General features: G+C 38.5%; 1 protein-coding gene across 4 annotated transcripts in view; it reads right to left on the bottom strand.

The window, feature by feature from the left end:
* Window positions 1-18,807, bottom strand: part of LOC133664954 (collagen alpha-2(VI) chain-like) — a 79,546-nt gene that overhangs the window by 8,306 nt on the left and 52,433 nt on the right. For 2 of the 4 annotated variants that reach the window (XM_062070030.1, XM_062070029.1), the window contains 20 exons: window positions 8,852-9,085; window positions 7,269-7,441; window positions 6,574-7,184; window positions 6,444-6,464; window positions 6,291-6,356; window positions 5,608-5,661; window positions 5,491-5,535; window positions 5,379-5,405; window positions 5,274-5,300; window positions 5,152-5,196; window positions 4,983-5,036; window positions 4,835-4,897; window positions 4,137-4,199; window positions 4,017-4,070; window positions 3,910-3,945; window positions 3,763-3,825; window positions 779-841; window positions 582-644; window positions 405-467; window positions 258-308 (listed from right to left, as the gene is read on the bottom strand). In XM_062070030.1, the coding sequence (XP_061926014.1) occupies window positions 258-308; window positions 405-467; window positions 582-644; window positions 779-841; window positions 3,763-3,825; window positions 3,910-3,945; window positions 4,017-4,070; window positions 4,137-4,199; window positions 4,835-4,897; window positions 4,983-5,036; window positions 5,152-5,196; window positions 5,274-5,300; window positions 5,379-5,405; window positions 5,491-5,535; window positions 5,608-5,661; window positions 6,291-6,356; window positions 6,444-6,464; window positions 6,574-7,184; window positions 7,269-7,416 (1,617 nt within the window). In that variant the 5' untranslated portion in view covers window positions 7,417-7,441; window positions 8,852-9,085. Of the gene's footprint in view, window positions 1-257; window positions 309-404; window positions 468-581; window positions 645-778; window positions 842-3,762; window positions 3,826-3,909; window positions 3,946-4,016; window positions 4,071-4,136; window positions 4,200-4,834; window positions 4,898-4,982; window positions 5,037-5,151; window positions 5,197-5,273; window positions 5,301-5,378; window positions 5,406-5,490; window positions 5,536-5,607; window positions 5,662-6,290; window positions 6,357-6,443; window positions 6,465-6,573; window positions 7,185-7,268; window positions 7,442-8,847; window positions 9,086-18,807 lie in introns of all 4 variants that reach the window. The other 2 variants (XM_062070031.1, XM_062070032.1) reach the window with 2 other exon arrangements.

Raw genomic sequence — 18,807 nt, 5'->3', positions numbered from 1 at the left:
ATATATTTCATTAATTTTTCAATTATTATTTCAATTATCTTACAATATTTATTTCATATTGGCACAAAAAGTCCATATCTCTGTATTATTTTTTTATTCCCTTTTTTTTTTAAACAAAATTTTGCACGTAAAATGACATACTTTTCTTTAAACTGGCTGTCCAACCAATGTTTGTGGGCTATTTGTGTGATATTCAGCAGTATGTGTTAAAACAGAGGTCAATATGTAAGGATTTGTAGTAGCAGAGAGAACATTACAGTAGGTCCTCTTGGTCCAGGGTAGTTGAATCCTGATCTTCCTTTAGCGCCCTTTAGAAAACAAACAGTTAGAGCACATATTAGGAGGATAAGCCATGAAAGAAATTCTCAATCTCAGTCAATCAGTTGGAAAGACATCGAGGCTACCGTTGGTCCTTGGCTGCCTAGGTCTCCTCTCGGTCCAGGATCTCCAGGATTTCCCATGGTGCCCTGCTTGCATAAGATTAACACTATTGTTAGTAATACTCACATGTGGTATAACTACCTATTTGTTTTTATATTGTCCGCAAATGAAACCACAGTTGGATGTTTTCAACAACCCACATTTGCTCCAGGACTCCCTGGGTCTCCTTGTTGACCCCTCGGTCCTGGCAGTCCACGGTCCCCCTAAAACAGAGAGTTAATTGTTATCAGCAATACATCTTTGTGTGGTTTATTTTCTTCTACAAAATATGTTGGAAAAAAAAAAGGTTTTCCAATCTCGGTCCAAGGAGGATTTGGTATGTTCTCAAAAAGCTCACCTTTGCACCCTTGAATCCCTCCTCCCCTGGTCGTCCTCTGCCTCCGTGCACTGCTCGTTCTCCCTTCAAATGAAAGCACAGTTCATCTAAAATTGTTATTCTAATTCAGGGGTGTCAAAGGTACGCGAGAACAGGTTTATCCGGCCCGCGTGATGAGTTTGCCATGTATAAAAATTAGCTGCTTTTTTTTTTTTTAACGAAAGAAACTGCTGTTCTAAATGTGTCCACTGGATGTCACAATAGCAATTCTGTTAGGCAAGCAAACTGTTTATACCGGGGCCAAGCAGGAGGTACACAGTAAATGGTGATTGTGGCTCCTCCTCTTCGACCCACATCAAACTTAAAACCTGCCGTTTTTTGTCTTCTGCTTCGAACGCATCGTCATTTGGAACCCTTATTCCCCCAAAATGTCCCTGTCAAACACGAGAAAAGTGAACTTAAACCTTTTGAATAGTTTTTACTAGAGATGTCCGATAATGGCTTTTTTGCCGATATCCGATATTCCGATATTGTCCAACTCTTAATTACCGATTCCGATATCAACCGATACCGATATATACAGTCATGAAATTAACACATTATTATGCCTAATTTTGTTGTGATGCCTCGCTGGATGCATTAAACAATGTAACAAGGTTTTCCAAAATAAATCAACTCAAGTTATGGAAAAAAGTGCCAACATGGCACTGCCATATTTATTACTGAAGTCACAAAGTGCATTATTTTTTTTAACATGCCTCAAAACAGCAGCTTGGAATTTGGGACATGCTCTCCCTGAGAGCATGAGGAGGTTGAGGTGGGCGCGGTTTGGGGGGGTAGGGGTTAGCTGGGGGTGTATATTGTAGCGTCCCGGAAGAGTTAGTGCTGCAAGGGGTTCTGGGTATTTGTTCTGTTGTGTTTATGTTGTGTTACGGTGCGGATGTGCTCCCGAAATGTGTTTGTCATTCTTGATTGGTGTGGGTTCACAGTGTGGTACATATTTGTAACAGTGTTAAAGTTGTTTATACAGCTACCTTCAGTGTGACCTGTATGGCTGTTGACCAAGTATGCTTGCATTCACTTGTGTGTGTGAAAAGCCAGAGATATTATGTGACTGGGCAGGCACGCAAAGGCAGTGCCTTTAAGGTTTATTGGCGCTCTGTACTTCTCCCTACGTCCGTGTACCACTCCGTACAGCGGCGTTTTAAAAAGTCATACATTTTACTTTTTAAAACCGATACCGATAATTTTGAAACAGATACCGATAATTTCCGATATTACATTTTCAAGCATTTATCGGCCGATATTGGACTGCCGATATTATCGGACATCTCTAGTTTTTACCTTCGTTTCTTACGGTTTGTTGAGTTAGCACTGGATTGATACGTGGAAGGTATTTCATATCTCGAAGAGTTTACATGTGTTTTTTGTTCAATCCCGGAAAGACTGTGATTTAAAGTTTAATCCTGGCTTTGTAGATACACTGAGACAAAGTCTAAACTCATTGGGTTTTTGAAACTGCACCAATTTAAGATTAAGATTAAAGTACCAATGATTGTCACACACACACTAGATGTGGCGAAATTTGTCCTCTGCATTTGTCCCATCCCCTTGGGGAGCAGTGGGCAGCAGCGGCGCCGCGCCCGGGAATCATTTTGGTGATTTAACCCCCAACTCCAACCCTTTGTTGCTGAGTGCCAAGCAGGGAGGTTATGGGTCCCATTTTTATAGTCTTTGGTATGACTCGGCTGGGATTTGAACTCCAACCTACCGATCTCAGGGCGGACACAGCCACTGTTTCCTCAGAATGTTCAACAAACTTGAAAATCCAGAGGATTATTTCTGATTTGTACGTTTTCAGAATGTGCTAGTTCTATTTTTGGCCAAAGAAAACAACCTGGAGTTGCCTTTACTTTAAAGTTATCATGCCATGATTTTACCATTACGGCCAACTTGGGAATAGATTTTCCTCCATGCGGCCCCTGAGCTACAATAAATTTGATACACCCCTGTTCTAATTATTATCAGTCAGCGAGTACAATTATCCTCCTGAGAGCCAGCGTCCTCTGCAGTGGACATTTGAGTTTGCTGGAAAGGGACAAGCGGTAGAAAATGGATGGGTTTTTCAGAAAGGTGTACAAAAAGTGGGCATTGGAAGAATAGGTGGAATATAAATAAAAAGAATGAAAGGGAAGAATGAATAAACTTAAGTATTTCTAAATTCAACAACTTTTCCTATTACATCGCATTAAACTTCAGAGTTTGAGACCTGCAAATGTCAAAATACTATGCTGGTGTTTTGTTTCTGTTTTGTTGCTATGGCTTTTTAGGCCTCAACCAAAGATATTTAAGCATAAGAAGAAGTAGATTCATCACATCAAACCAAGTAAGGTTTACATTTTACAGTTCTTCGTTTGTTTTTACACCAGTGCAACAGTTAAGACTCTTTCCTCGTTGTTTTACTATAAAGTATCTTATTTTATGGACTGGACTCTCACACTATTATGTTAGATCCACTATGGACTGGACTCTCACAATATTATGCTAGATCCACTCGACGTCCATTGCACCGGTCGCCCAGGAGAGGGGTCCCCACATCTGCGGTCCCCTCCACGGTTTCTCATTGTCATCCCATTGGGTTGAGTTTTTTTCTTGCCCTGATGTGGGATCTGAGCCGAGGATGTCATTGTGGCTTGTGCAGCCCTTTGAGACACTCTGGATTTAGGGCTATATAAGTAAACATTGATTGATTGATTATAAACATAATGAAACATTACCTGCACAGTTACTGACATTTTAAAGAAGGTAACAGTTTGAGACTGGAACAGATTGTATTCCATTATTTCCTATGGGACAGTAGTCCAGGTGAACAGAATTGAAGAGATGATGTCATGTTTTTATATTGTATAACGCAGCTGCTCTAGCGGTCAACTTACCAATGAAAATGCATAAAAAAGCCATTGATACTAAAGGATTAAAAGAACATTTCTGAGCGATGATTTCACCTTCTCTCCTTTTTTCCCAGGAAATCCTTGAGCTCCATTTGGTCCTTGGTCTCCTCGCGCTCCCTGTTAATGTTTAGGAAAATTCTTGACAAATGGCGGAAAAGTCACCAGAAGGAAGTCATTGATGGTCATATTATAGAATTATACCACTTCGCCCTTTGGTCCGCTTGAGCCACTCGGTCCCTTGAAAGATTCACATCGTTGTTTTACTGTCGTTAACGGTCTTGGCAATGAAAACCTAGCTTAATTTATACCGGTAGTCCCCTTTCTCCTGGGGGTCCTGGATTCCCTGGATTTCCTCTTTCACCCTGCATACATCAGTCCACGTGTTTTTGACTTTGGTGGGGATGTGATTTTTTTTGGTTTGTGTTTACCTTTGATCCTCGTTCACCCTCAGGGCCTGCAAGGCCTGACTTCCCGGGTAGGCCAAGGTCGCCCTGAACGACGTCAAAATCAACCACAGGTAAGATTACAAGATTAATTTAATGGTAGAATTAATAACTGGGTTTATCGAATAGACCCTTTTCACATTAGGAAGAGGTCTAAAGATGCGACAAGAGCTAACTTGCTAACACCATGCTAAGGCCTGGCTCGCTAACCAAGCTAAGGGCTAATGCTTTTCAAACTCACTTCCTGGCTAATGTTGGCCTGCTTGACAACAAAATAATTTTAAATTTACTCTGAATGACGTTTCAAACTGCAATGGACATTTTAGTCTGAAACATTTTTAGTCATTATTGCATAGCTAAGAGTGCTAATATTATAGCAATGCTATCAATATGGAGCTATGGATGTTTTAATCTCATTAAACTGATATTGGGGGAGGTAGATCTAACTCAAGTGGGCTACCGTCCCTATTCTTAAAACAAACAAACCACATAAATAATAATAGGGAAGTGAAGCTACACCCATGCGCAACTTCACTATGGTATAACTGCTCCAAGCATCCTGAGTTCAGAACATCCAGGGAAAATATTCCATGAATATTGATAACGAATCAGTTTATTAATTGATCTTCTCCATAGGTAATCACGTAAATCTAGCGAACCTGATTTTAGTGTGGGCTTCAAACCTTTTCTCCTTTTCCGCCTGGTGGCCCAGTATCCCCGACTTCTCCTGGGTAGCCATCTTTTCCCTTGTAGAGACCAAAAAAATATATTTTGGTCGCTTATAAAGTTCACCAAGGTTCACCATAGGAAAACAAAGTTGACTTGACTCACTTTGTCGCCTGGTTCCCCTATACAACCAGGAGCTCCAATACGGCCAATCTTACCCTGTAGATATGACCAAAATTCAATGTCATCACAGTTTATTAAACATTAGGTACACCCACAACTTTCTCATCAGATTGTACAAGTTGACCTTTTTAGGTATAGGTCTTAAGCTCACCTTCTGTCCATCAGTTCCATTCCTGCCCGGTATGCCAAACAAACCCTGATCATTTGGAGATGACATGATATGAATGTTCCCTCCTGTATTTGACTTATTATAGCACCACCATTTAAAACTACCTTTGCTCCGCTTCCTCCTATTTCACCCTGTTGATAGTAGAAAAAATATATAAATGCAAAAAGTTCGAAAAATGATAATATGGGCACGAAAAACAATCGTCTCACCTTGTCACCTTTCCATCCGACCACTCCCTATGTCAAAGCCCAAAACAAAGAATGTTATTGAGATGAAAACAATGTAGATTAACTATCAGTAAATCAGAATTCCTCCGCTAACCTTTGGTCCAGGACGTCCAATCGGACCCTCGATGCCAGGATCACCCTGTTTTTATAAAAGTTATATTTATAATCTTTGTCCCCAAAGGATAATTCCGGATCTGCACAACCTTCCTACCTGTCTTCCCGTTGTGCCTTTTACCCCAGGATGACCTCTGTTTCCTTTTAGACCCTGAATATAATACGAAATATACCAAAATAATACAATTGAAACACACATTTGGACATGTTAATAAATTGTTAGTGTTTGTGTAGTCTGTATACCACTTACCCATTCATCCCAATGCAGCTTAGACTGGCTAAGCTGTCCATACTCAACCTTCATAACCCAAACATGTTATCCAAACAAACTCATCCTATCCCATCTATCTCAATTTAGCTAGTCTATCTCATCCATCAGAATTGTAGCCATATCATCCATCGTCAATGCAACCATGCAATCAGTTAAAGCTTACCCACGTTTCATCCCATTGGAACCATTTAATCCCAACCCAATTCAAGGAATCCTGTCTATCCTAAATGATGCCATGGGATCAATCCCAGCATTGCTATTTGACCACATTTTACAAACCATGCAATTCTTCCCAAACCAACCCTCCATTACCATTCCATCTCAACTCCTTCTTTTCCAACCAACCTTTTCATCCCAACCAAGTGCTTTCAAACCCAACCAAGCCATACAATTCCATCCCATCCATGAGAACGGAAGCCATCCTAATTGAAGGTGTTGCATCCATCCAAACAACCATGACATCCTCTCATTCATCCCAACTGAATCCACACGATCCATTCTTATCTTACTTTTGGCCCTTGAGGCCCTCGTGGTCCAGGTTTCCCAGGGGTCTCGATGCATTCCTGTTGGTAGCACTACAAAAGCATTGTTGGAGGGAAAACAAAATAAGCTTTTATTCGAATGATAAAAACATGAAATACCTTTCAGACAGAGGTTCTTACCTCTGAGTAGGCTTGGTATTTCTGCAAGGAAAAGATTTAGGTGAGTGGAAGATACATGCCAGCGTGACGGTAGCATCAACAAATGTATATGTAACATTCAAGGCAGAATATAGAAAAGGTTCCAGATCACCATAGCTTTTATAATACGATCAATAGATTCTGTCTTTATTTTCGGTCTGCCGTTGACGATCTCCACAGCTAAATAGTCATTGCGGTAAACTTCTGGAGGCGAGCTGGCAATCTCCTTCATTCCCGTCTCATCGATGGACCTGGACGCCGCCACTGAGAAAACGCGAATCCCCTGCTCGCGAGCCTTCTCTGCCGTCACCTTGATCCCACCGCAAGGACTTCCTGTCACATGGCCGTCAGTGATGACCACAGAGAAGAGTGCGGCCTTTATTCCCCAATAGTGCTGAGTCATGTGATAGGTCATGTTTTGGAGGGCACAGTCGATGTAGGTGCCTTTGCCCAGGTATCGAATGCCACTGAGGCTCCTGATGAAGCTCTCTCTGGTGGAAAACTGGCTGAAGACCACCTGCTTCTGGGAGAAGTGCAGGCCTCCGATAGACCAACTGATGCGGACCTGACCCCGGTACTCTTCATCACGCAGCCTGTGGACAAAAGTCCGCATGAACTCTTTGATGTTTTCCACCAGTATGCCAGGCGGAGACTCCTGCAGGGCAATGGTCTCGGAAGTGTCGATGGTGAAGAACAGCTTGATGGGACAGTTTATTATCCTGCCTGGGGTGAGTAAATGTGGACTTTATTATATTCAATACATCCTTTCCATACTAGCCTTCAGTCAATACAACAACCACAACTCACTCTCACAACCTTCTGGTTTTGTTGGAATTTGATCTGGACTGTCTCCTGGCAATGGAAATGGCCGGGGCCCACGAGGAGTCAGTTCTTGGGGAACAGCCGCATAGACCATGTACAGTAAGATAAACCCTGGTAGATGAATTGTTGCCATTTTCCTGGAATATCACCACCCCTTCCTTGTTAAGTAAGACAGAGAAGAAGTCAGTTAAGTTGTGGAAGGCTTCACTTTACACACAGGAACCAGATGTCAAACAGGTCGGTCTGTGCAAAAGACGTTGCCAAAGCAACCAGGGATGTTTATCATTGTTTGGAACATCCGTGAAGAAGTAGACCGATTTGAAATGATAGCTAAAGCTAAGTTATCACTGTTCTGTTTCGTGTTAAATTCTCTAAATCATTATAGGGGAAAAGCGTAGAAACAAAAAAATGACAAGTTATTCTTTTAAGGGAAGAATGTGTGCAACGTGTGCTTTTTTTTAATCTAAAGTTGAGACATTTTGAGGGAGTAAATATTCCAGATTTGGGTCTTATTGACCCGTGGTTCCAAACCTCCACACTGCTGGGACAAACAACTTAGGAAAAACATTAAACAGGAATCTGAAACCGGCAGTACTTTAAAATGGTGTTATGATTAGAAAAGAGTGATGTGTGCTTGGAAATGGAATCTTCAAACACTGACTTTACAGCCAACCCCATAAATTAGAAGTAGAAAATATTGCTGGACCTTTTATTAAAATTGTTTTTGCAACACACAATATTTACATTCAAAGCTGTCTTGTAAACGTCTTTACAAATTACACACAAAACCATATTTACTCACATAGTATAACACTGAAAATTACTTTCACTGTTACTACATCCATCCATCCATTTTCTACCGCTTGTCCCTTTTGGGGTCGCGGGGGGTGCTGGAGCCTATCTCAGCTGCATTCGGGCAGAAGGCAGTGTACACCCTGGACAAGTTGCCACCTCATCACAGGGCCAACACAGATAGACAGACAACATTCACACTCACATTCACACACTAGGGCCAATTTAGTGTTGCCAATCAACCTATCCCCAGGTGCATGTCTTTGGAGGTGGGAGGAAGCCGTAGTACCGGGAGGGAACCCACGCAGTCATGGGGAGAACATGCACTCATGAGATAATTCAAAGATCACACTGTCACTTTAGAGAGACATTCATGTAACGCTGTTAAATCTACATAATCTAATTAAAAAAGATGCATCCTCCTGAGAACCAATTTTAATTTTGTCAGAATTACATATTTTGGGATAAGAAATAGCCCCGTTCTACAAAACACAAATGTCCACTGCAGAGGACTCTTAGGAGGATATCTTAGGTATTATTAGTAGAAATGTTGTTAAATCTATTAATACTGCAATAATAAACATAGTTAAGTTTTTGACAGCTTTTATCACAACTAGTTATTGTTAACTTTGTTTTAAAATTCGGTGGTGTATTTGACTTAGTAATAAATGTAACACGACCTCTTAACTATGGTAGGTAGTTTTTGAAATACACCAATGGTGCTTCAATATAATAAATATGTACTGTTATAGCTCAAATAAAAAGTACTTACTCACCCAAAGTGTAAGCCAAAGTGTCTTCTCTCACGCCACTCACTCTGGAAATTCTAGCAATTTCCTCAAAGTGTAAACGAGATCTTCATCTTATTTGGTGAACTCCGTTTCGGGGCCAGTTGTCAGTCGAGGGGCCACCCAATGTATTGTATGGATGAACTGGCTCCCGTGGATGCATGCGTGGACGCGCCTTGGAGAGACCAGAGGGATGGATCGCTCAGCCTCCATAACAGAAATCTAATAGTGAGGGGTCGGGGGAGGCGGTGGGGGGTGGGGGTGGGGTGTCCAGAATAAATAGTTAGTCTGCAATCATGTTCTGTGGACCCAAGAAGTGTTTCACAGACAAACACGGCAGCTGCACTCTGTCTTCTCCCTACATGGAAACCCTTACTGTGTGTTTATACTGCACCGACATTAAGCCTGGACACAACACATTCATCAGTGCTGAGAATGAACAATGTACTTCATTACCTCACATGCACATTAATAGCAGAATGCAGTGGATGCTGGATTTAGGTTTGTATTTGGAAGCAGTTGTTCCCCTTTGGAAATATTGGAATTAGAAATAATCAGTTATCAACAGGCAATATTTACAAATGTAACATTTATAACTGTTATACAAAGTGAACCAGTCTTAGCTGTAATGATTAATACAAATGTGAGTCGCCGCACAAAAAGACTTCATCTCTCTTGCATCTCACTTGTTCAATAATGGTTGCACAATAACTTTTATTGTTTAACCAATTACCTCAACTCATTTGCCGCTCTGGTGCCTTATCGCTCTTTAGTATTAGTTATTTTCATCATCTTATTTTTCCTCTTTCCCTTGCATTCCCTCGTTGTACTTTGTGCTTGCTTTTAGGAAGAGGTGTTCCAACAATTAAAAAAACGAACAAAAGCTCCAAATATAGTCCAAACCCCAAAACCAGTGAAGTTGGCACGTTGTGTAAATCATAAATAAAAACACAATACAATGATTTGCTAATCCCTTTCAACTTATATTCAATTGAAAAGACTGCAAAGACAAGATACATAACGTTCGAACTGGAAAACTGTTATTTTTTGCAAATATTAGCTCATTTGGAATTTGATGCCTGCAACATGTTTCAAAAAAGCTGGCACGAGTGGCAAAAAAGACTGGGAAAGTTGAGGAATGCTCATCAAACACTTATTTGGAACATCCCACAGGTGAACAGGCTAATTGGGAACAGGTGGGTGCCATGATTGGGTATAAAAGCAGCTTCCTTGAAATGCTCAGTCATTCACAAACAAGGATGGGGCGAGGGTCACCACTTTGTGAACAAATGCATGAGCAAATTGTCGAACATTTTAAGAACAAAATTTCTCAACAAGCTATTGCAAGGAATTTAGGGATTTCCCCATCGACGGTCCGTAATATCATCAAAAGGCTCAGAGAATCTGGAGAAATCACTGCACGTAAGCGATAATATTACGGACCTTCGATCCCACAGGCGGTACTGCATCAAAAAGCGACATCAGCGTGTAAAGAATATCACCACATGGGCTCAGGAACACTTCAGAAAACTACTGTCAGTAACTACAGTTCGCTGCTACATCTGTAAGTGCAAGTTAAAACTCTACTATGCAAAGCCAAAGCCATTCATCAACAACACCCTGAAACGCTGCCGGCTTCGCCGAGCCTGAGCTCATCTAAGATGGACTTATACAAAGTGGAAAAGGGTTCTGTGGTCTGACGAGTCCACATTTCAAATTGTTTTTGGAAACTGTGGACGTTGTGTCCTCCGGACCAAAGAGGAAAATAAATCATCCGGATTGTTATAGGCGCAAAGTTCACAAGCCAGCATCTGTGATGGTATGGGGGTGTATTAGTGCCCAAGGTATGGGTAACTTACACATCTGTGAAGGCACCATTAATGCTAAAAGGTACATACAGGTTTTGGAGCAACATATGTTGCCATCCAAGCAACGTTATCATGGACGCCCCTGCTTATTTCAGCAAGACAATGCCAAGCCACGTGTTACAACAGCATGGCTTCATAGTAAAAGAGTGCGGGTATTAGACTGGCCTGCCTGTAGTCCAGACCTGTCTCCTATTGAAAATGTGTGGAGCATTATGAAGCCTAAAATAAGACAACAGAGACCCCAGACTGTTGAACAACTTAAGCTGTACATCAAGCAAGAATGGGAAAGAATTTCACCTGAAAAGCTTAAAAAATTGGTCTCCTCAGTTCCCAAACGTTTACTGAGTGTTGTTAAAAGGAAAGGCCATGTAACACAGTGGTAAAAATGCCCCTGTGCCAACTTTTTTGCAATGTGTTGCTGCCATTAAATTCTAAGTTAATGATTATTTGCAAAAAAAAATGTAGTTTCTCATTTCGAACATTAAACTACTTGTCTTTGCACTGTGCAATAACGACCTTCATTTTAGTTTTACACCTGTTTAAAAACCTCCACTATAGCTTCATTACAGTCCAATTTATAGACTCACAAGTTTGCAACTGTCATGTATCACATGGAAATGCCCTTGAGGCACAATGAATGTCCTGTGGTTATAAATTGCAGCAGCAGCGGTGTTAACAAAAAGAAAAAGGGTGTAAACAATGATTGAAAGTGCTGTCAAAGAGCTGCCTTCTCCCACACCTTTAAATCTCCCTGAAATGTCATCAACAGTGGCGCTGACATGTAAGCAGTGACCCTTTAGTGACTCTCGAATGCGCACCCTGCCTACCAACCACCAGAGGGGACAAGCTCCTAAAGAAAAAAAGGTTATGTAGCATGATTTGCCATAATAGGACATTCTCGACACCTCGTGTAAGACACCATTTTTACTGTTTGTTAGATCCCTTGTCATCACTTATCTCCCGATTTATGCTGTTTGGTTTGGACAGACTCCACTATCAATCTCCAAAACAAAGATATGCAGCTCCTCAAAGAGCAAAAGAAGTGCACAGTAAGTTATGTTAGTTATGCTAATATCCAGCTTTTATCCCAAAGTGTTTAAAAATTCAAAATGCCACAGGCCGAATGCAGTTTATCCACTTGGAACTGCTCAGGGAGCCCATTTTGGTCCATTTTCTGTGGCTTAAAACGCACGGCGGGTTTAGAGCATGCTGTGCACGGGCAAGGGGAAGAAGAGCTCGGTAATTAAATAACTACATTTACCAGCTTTGGGATTCGCATCACTGATTGCATTAGCAGAATTACTGGGAATAGGAAAGGCTTTCAAATGAAATACAGTACCAGTAAGTCACTCTGCAGAGAGTAGATGGTGAAGTGTTGCATCCCATTATACAGCAGTTAACTTCTTTTTACATTTGTAACATCCTAAAGACTGAACTGCCTTCAGCAGGGCTCCCTGGTCACGTCCTGAAACACAACGCTTACGTCATGCGGCAATAAGTACTTTATTTTAGCTTTGGTTGTGTTTTTATACAGCAGCTAACGTTCTACTCCTATATTTTTTGCAAAGAATGTTCCTGTGGACTGCAGTCAGCAGGGCCTTTCTGGTTACCTCCCACCTATGTCATCAAGGACAAAAGGTGAGTAAATTTACTTTATTTTAGCTGTGATTGTTTTGTTTTTTGTAAATACATATATTTATATACAGTACAGGCCAAAAGTTTGGACACACGTTCTCATTTAATCCGTTTTCTTTATTTACATGACTATTTACAGTACATTGCAGATTGGCACTGAAGGCATCAAAACTATGACACCTGTGAAGTGACAACCATTGCAGGTGACCACCTTTTGAAGCTCATCGAGAGAATACCAAGAGTGTGCAAAACAGTAATCAGAGCAAAGGGTGGCTATTTTGAAGAAACTAGAATATGAAACATGTTTTCAGTTATCTCATTTTTTTTGTTAAGTACATAACTCCACATGTGTTCATTCATAGTTTTGATGCCTTCAGTGACAATCTACAATGTAAATAGTCATGAAAATAAAGAAAAGGCATTGAATGAGAAGGTTTGTCCAAACCTTTGGCCTGTACTATATATATATATATATATATATATATATATATATATATATATATATATATATATATATATATATATACATATATATATATATATAATTTTATTTATTTTTTGTATTTTTGTATTTTATTTTTTTATATTTTGTATATGACAGCCAAGAATGTTCAGGTCAGGTACATTGAGCAAGCTTCCCTGTGGGTGGGGAGCGTTTCCACAGAGTGTTTCCAGAGCCTGAAATTTGGGTGTCAGGGACAGACGCGAAAGGAGATTTTTACAACAAAGTTCTAAAGCTTAGCAATGTATCAGATATTACGGAGCCCCTAAAGGGACATGGGAATTTTTTTTTTTTTAGACATGTATCTCGTGGCCACGAGAAAGTATCTCGTGGCCACGAGAAAGTATCTCGTGGCCACGAGAAAGTTTCTCGTGGCCACGAGAAACTTTTTATAAAAAAAAAAAAAAAAAAAAAAAAATAATAATTTTTTTTTTTTTTTTTTTTTTTTAATAAAAAGTTTCTCGTGGCCACGAGAAACTTTCTCGTGGCCACGAGAAACTTTCTCGTGCGCACGAGAAACTTTCTCGTGGCCACGAGAAACTTTCTCGTGGCCACGAGAAAGCATTGGATGCGTGCTGATGGTTTAGTGTGTGTTAAAATGGCAGTTTAGGAGTTAATATGGCTGTATTTCCAGATAGGACTTTCCCCCATGTGTGTTGTGGCAAAATGTGAATGCTTGATTAGTAGGTGTGAGACAAACACTTTATCTTCCTGGTTATTGTAACGCTACGTGTTTGACATTATTTAAGACTTTATCATGCCCGGGAAAGGACAGTTTTCCTCTTCTGTGGCTGTGGGGGTGGGCGTGGCTTGCGGACCTGCAGTGAAGCGGAGTGTGTCAGTTAGTCCCATGTTGATGTGATCAAACTTCTTTCTTGCTTGGAAGATACACACACAATTGTAACTGTTATTTCTTCCTGCAAATAATAAATATGTACAACGTGTTTGGATGTATTCATTTATGTAAAATTGTCATTAAATGTAATATTGCCTGACAAAAAGTGATACGACGTACGTAATATTTTGATATTTACACATCGCATATTTACACACGCGCATCTGACTAGAATACCCCTATGTGCATTACATATATCAACATCAACTACCTACTGTACTGTTTACTTGTTGAAATACCCTTTTTAGAACAAATATCTACCCACATAATTTATATGTGTATATATAATATATATATATGTGTATGTATGTATATGCATATATATATATATATATATATATATATATATATATATATATATATATATATATATATATATATATCTATATGCATATATATATATATACGTGTATGCATATATATATATGCATATATATATATATATATATATATATATATATATATATATATATATATATATATATATATATATATATATATATATATTTATATGCATATATATATATACGTGTATGTATGTATATGCATATATATATATATATATATATATATATATATATATATATATATATATATATATATGCATATATATATACGTGTATGTATGTATATGCATATATATATATATATATATATATATATATATGCATATACATACATACACGTATATATATATGCATATATATATATATATATATATATATATATATATATATATATATATATGCATATACATACATACATACACGTATATATATATATATATGCATATACATACATACATACACGTATATATATATATATATGCATATATATATATATATATATATATATATATATATATATATATATATATATATATATATATATATATGCATATATATATATATATATGCATATATATATATATATATACGTGTATGTATGTATGTATATGCATATATATATATATATACGTGTATGTATGTATGTATATGCATATATATATATATATATATATATATATATATATATATATATATGCATATATATATACGTGTATGTATGTATATGCATATATATATATATATATATATATATATATATGCATATACATACATACACGTATATATATACATGCATATATATATATATATATATATATATATATATATATATATATATATATATATATAAATATATATATATGCATATACATACATACACATATATATATATTATATATATATGCATATACATACATACACATATATATATATTATATATACACATATAAATTATGTGGGTAGATATTTGTTCTAAAAAGGGTATTTCAACAAGTAAACAGTACAGTAGGTAGTTGATGTTGATATATGTAATGCACATAAGGGTATTCTAGTCAGATGCGCGTGTGTAAATATGCGATGTGTAAATATCAAAATATTACGTACGTCGTATCACTTTTTGTCAGGCAATATTACATTTAATGACAATTTTACATAAATGAATACATCCAAACACGTTGTACATATTTATTATTTGCAGGAAGAAATAACAGTTACAATTGTGTGTGTATCTTCCAAGCAAGAAAGAAGTTTGATCACATCAACATGGGACTAACTGACACACTCCGCTTCACTGCAGGTCCGCAAGCCACGCCCACCCCCACAGCCACAGAAGAGGAAAACTGTCCTTTCCCGGGCATGATAAAGTCTTAAATAATGTCAAACACGTAGCGTTACAATAACCAGGAAGATAAAGTGTTTGTCTCACACCTACTAATCAAGCATTCACATTTTGCCACAACACACATGGGGGAAAGTCCTATCTGGAAATACAGCCATATTAACTCCTAAACTGCCATTTTAACACACACTAAACCATCAGCACGCATCCAATGCTTTCTCGTGGCCACGAGAAAGTTTCTCGTGGCCACGAGAAACTTTCTCGTGGCCACGAGAAAGTTTCTCGTGCGCACGAGAAACTTTCTCGTGGCCACGAGAAACTTTCTCGTGGCCACGAGAAACTTTTTATTAAAAAAAAAAAAAAAAAAAAAAAAATTATAATTTTTTTTTTTTTTTTTTTTTTTTTAATAAAAAGTTTCTCGTGGCCACGAGAAAGTTTCTCGTGGCCACGAGATACATGTCTAAAAAAAAAAAAATTCCCATGTCCCTTTAGGGTCTCCGTAAGATATATCCGATTGTAGGTGGGTTTTTTTTTTACACTTCGCGTTCATATTTTGCTGTGTTAGTTGCATTTTTGTTGCGTTTCGCTTGATTGTAAAATATGTCGATCGAGAGGGGATGTGATGTTCATATGTTGTCGTTCATAGATAATATTGTAAATCCCACATTCTTTATTTTCATGTACATTCTGGGTGTCTCAGTAAAAAATTAAAAATTCCATTCCGTTTTTTAAGGCGGTCTGTCATTCAATCAGACATTATTGTGACGTTTTGTATTAGTGTTCCTAAAAATAGATATACCGGCCCCCAGACACATTTTTTTCTCTAAATTTGGCCCCCGACCCCAGTCAAAATAATTGCCCAGGCCTGCACTACAGTAATCCCTCGCCACATTGTATTTCAAAATTTGCGGCTTCACTCTATCACAGACTTTCTTTTTCTGTTTTTTTTTTAAAATACAGAATTCCGGTCGAAATGAAGCATTTTCAAGCATAACCATGGCTAAATCAACTAAAAATGTCAATACTACAGTAGTATTGGCTACTCAACAAGACCAAGCCAGTCAGAGCATGGCGTTCAGTATCCCGGCCACTGATTAGCTCAGCCCCAGGCAGCATAACTATGTTGTACTCGCCGTCCACATAGGTGGACATCACATTTTTGGTTGTGTAAACCACAATACAATTTTATTTTCTACAAACCCTGGTTTCCCCTCAGAAGTATATTATAATGCCAATTAGTGGAGGGCAAACGTGTATACCACATCACATGTTGCATTCAAGATGGCTGAAAACACACCCAAAAGTTCAGATGGCAACTTTTAACTTTTTTTTGTTTTTATACACATTGGGTTCCAAAAATCCCAAATAGCCAAGATAAATAAAACATGCATGCCACACAAGAGTTCGGGTCTCAGGAGGCTAAATGTAACTGATAATATTAATAATTAATTAGAATTACAGAAAGAAAAAAAATGTCGGATATGAGTTTGAATTGGTGCTGCACTGAATGTTTTTCTCTTGAAAAGTATTTGTTTGTCCATCTTAAACATTAATCTATTTTCCAACATGTTAAGAGCATTTGTTAACTGTTGAAAGCAATCTATAGCTGTGATTTTTGTTGGTAAATGAGAGACAACGAGAGATGGGGACGGCGTGGCGAAGTTGGGAGAGAGGCCGTGCCAGCAACCTGAGGGTTCCTGGTTCGATCCCCACCTTCTACCAACCTCGTCACGGCCATTGTGTCCTTGAGCAAGACCTGATGGGTTGTGGTTAGGGCCTTGCATGGCAGCTCCTGCCGTCAGTGTGTGAATGTGTGTGTGAATGGGTGAATGTGGAAATAGTGTCAAAGTGCTTTGAGTACCTTGAAGGTAGAAAAGTGCTATACAAGTATAACCCATTTACCATTATTATCACACATCAACATCTCTAAAGTGTAAATGCTGCTGTCCTTAATTGCATTACCGTGGAATGATAAAGGTTAAATACATTTATACATACATGCAAACTAGGAAGTCGGGATGAGGGTGTGTGGCTAAATGTTTATGTACTACATTACCCACAAGGCTTAGTGCCATAGACAGGAACGAGAGACACACCTTCTCATTCAATGCGTTTTCTTTATTTTCATGACTATTTACATTGTAGATTGTCAATGAAGGCATCAAAACTATGACTGAACACATGTGGAGTTATGTACTTAACAAAAAAAGGTGAAAAAACTGAAAACATGTTTTATGTTCTAGTTTTTTCAAAATAGCCATCCCTTGCTCTGATTACCGCTTTGCACACTCTTGGCATTCTCTCGATGAGCTTCAAGAGGTAGTCACCTGAAATGGTTTTCACTTTGCAGGTGTGCTTGAAGCTCATCGAGAGAATGCCAAGAGTGTGCAAAGCAGTAATCAGAGAAAAGGGTGGCTATTTTAAAGAAACTAGAACATAAAACATGTTTTCAGTTATTTCACCTTTTTTTGTTAAGTACATAACTCCACATGTGTTCATTCATAGTGTTGATGCCTTCAGTGACAATCTACAATGTAAATAGTCATGAAAATAAAGAAAACGCATTGAATGAGGAGAAGATGTGTCCAAACTTTTGGCCTGTACTGTATGTGATTGATCGCTGCTCAGAGACAAATTTAAGATTGGCAAAAATAACGCTGATCAGCCCAAATAAATGGGGAAGTTGCTGACATTGGACAAAGTTGCGATTTGAAATCCGGAGGGACTGATTAATTGTGTCTTACATATGTTAACTTCTTTTTACACTTGTACGACAGTGAATAATGTTAAACTGCTGCTGCTTATATCCTCTTGCAAACTGCAAATATAGCATGGAATCAAAAAAAAAAAGATTTCATAGTTTATCCCCTAAATGAAGTTAAAATTCCCAAAGCATGTGCCGAGCACTCAAATCAGAGCTTTCGTTCATCGTGATCATGCATTCTGTTCATGCCTTGCTTTCATGGCGAGATTGTTTTGCTACTGGCATCACAGATGTGCAGCACACCTCGCAGTTTAAAACGTGTGACGCCGATCAGAGGAAAAGAGCTTCCTGTTGAACTCTCAACAACCTCCACAGCTCCCTGCGAAATGGTTCTTCAATAATTAATTCTGCAGTCAAATCATAGCGCTTCCTGATTCTCTGCCTGCTGGATTCCTTTCCTGGTACATTACGATCGTTTGAGATAACAGAGCTGCAGAAAAAAATAATGCATCCGTCACGGAGAAAAATGTCAGTTTGTACAATACTTTGTTTTGGCACTGGCGTAGATCTATTCTATACTGAGTGACATTCTAGTTAAGGACATGTGAAGCGTTTAGTGTGATTTGGTTTAAGGTGAACATTTTCACTAAAATC

This window comes from Entelurus aequoreus, linkage group LG14 (assembly GCF_033978785.1).
Source record: "Entelurus aequoreus isolate RoL-2023_Sb linkage group LG14, RoL_Eaeq_v1.1, whole genome shotgun sequence".
In the NCBI taxonomy this organism is placed as follows: domain Eukaryota; kingdom Metazoa; phylum Chordata; class Actinopteri; order Syngnathiformes; family Syngnathidae; genus Entelurus; species Entelurus aequoreus.
This window is presented reverse-complemented; position numbering and strand designations above follow the sequence as displayed.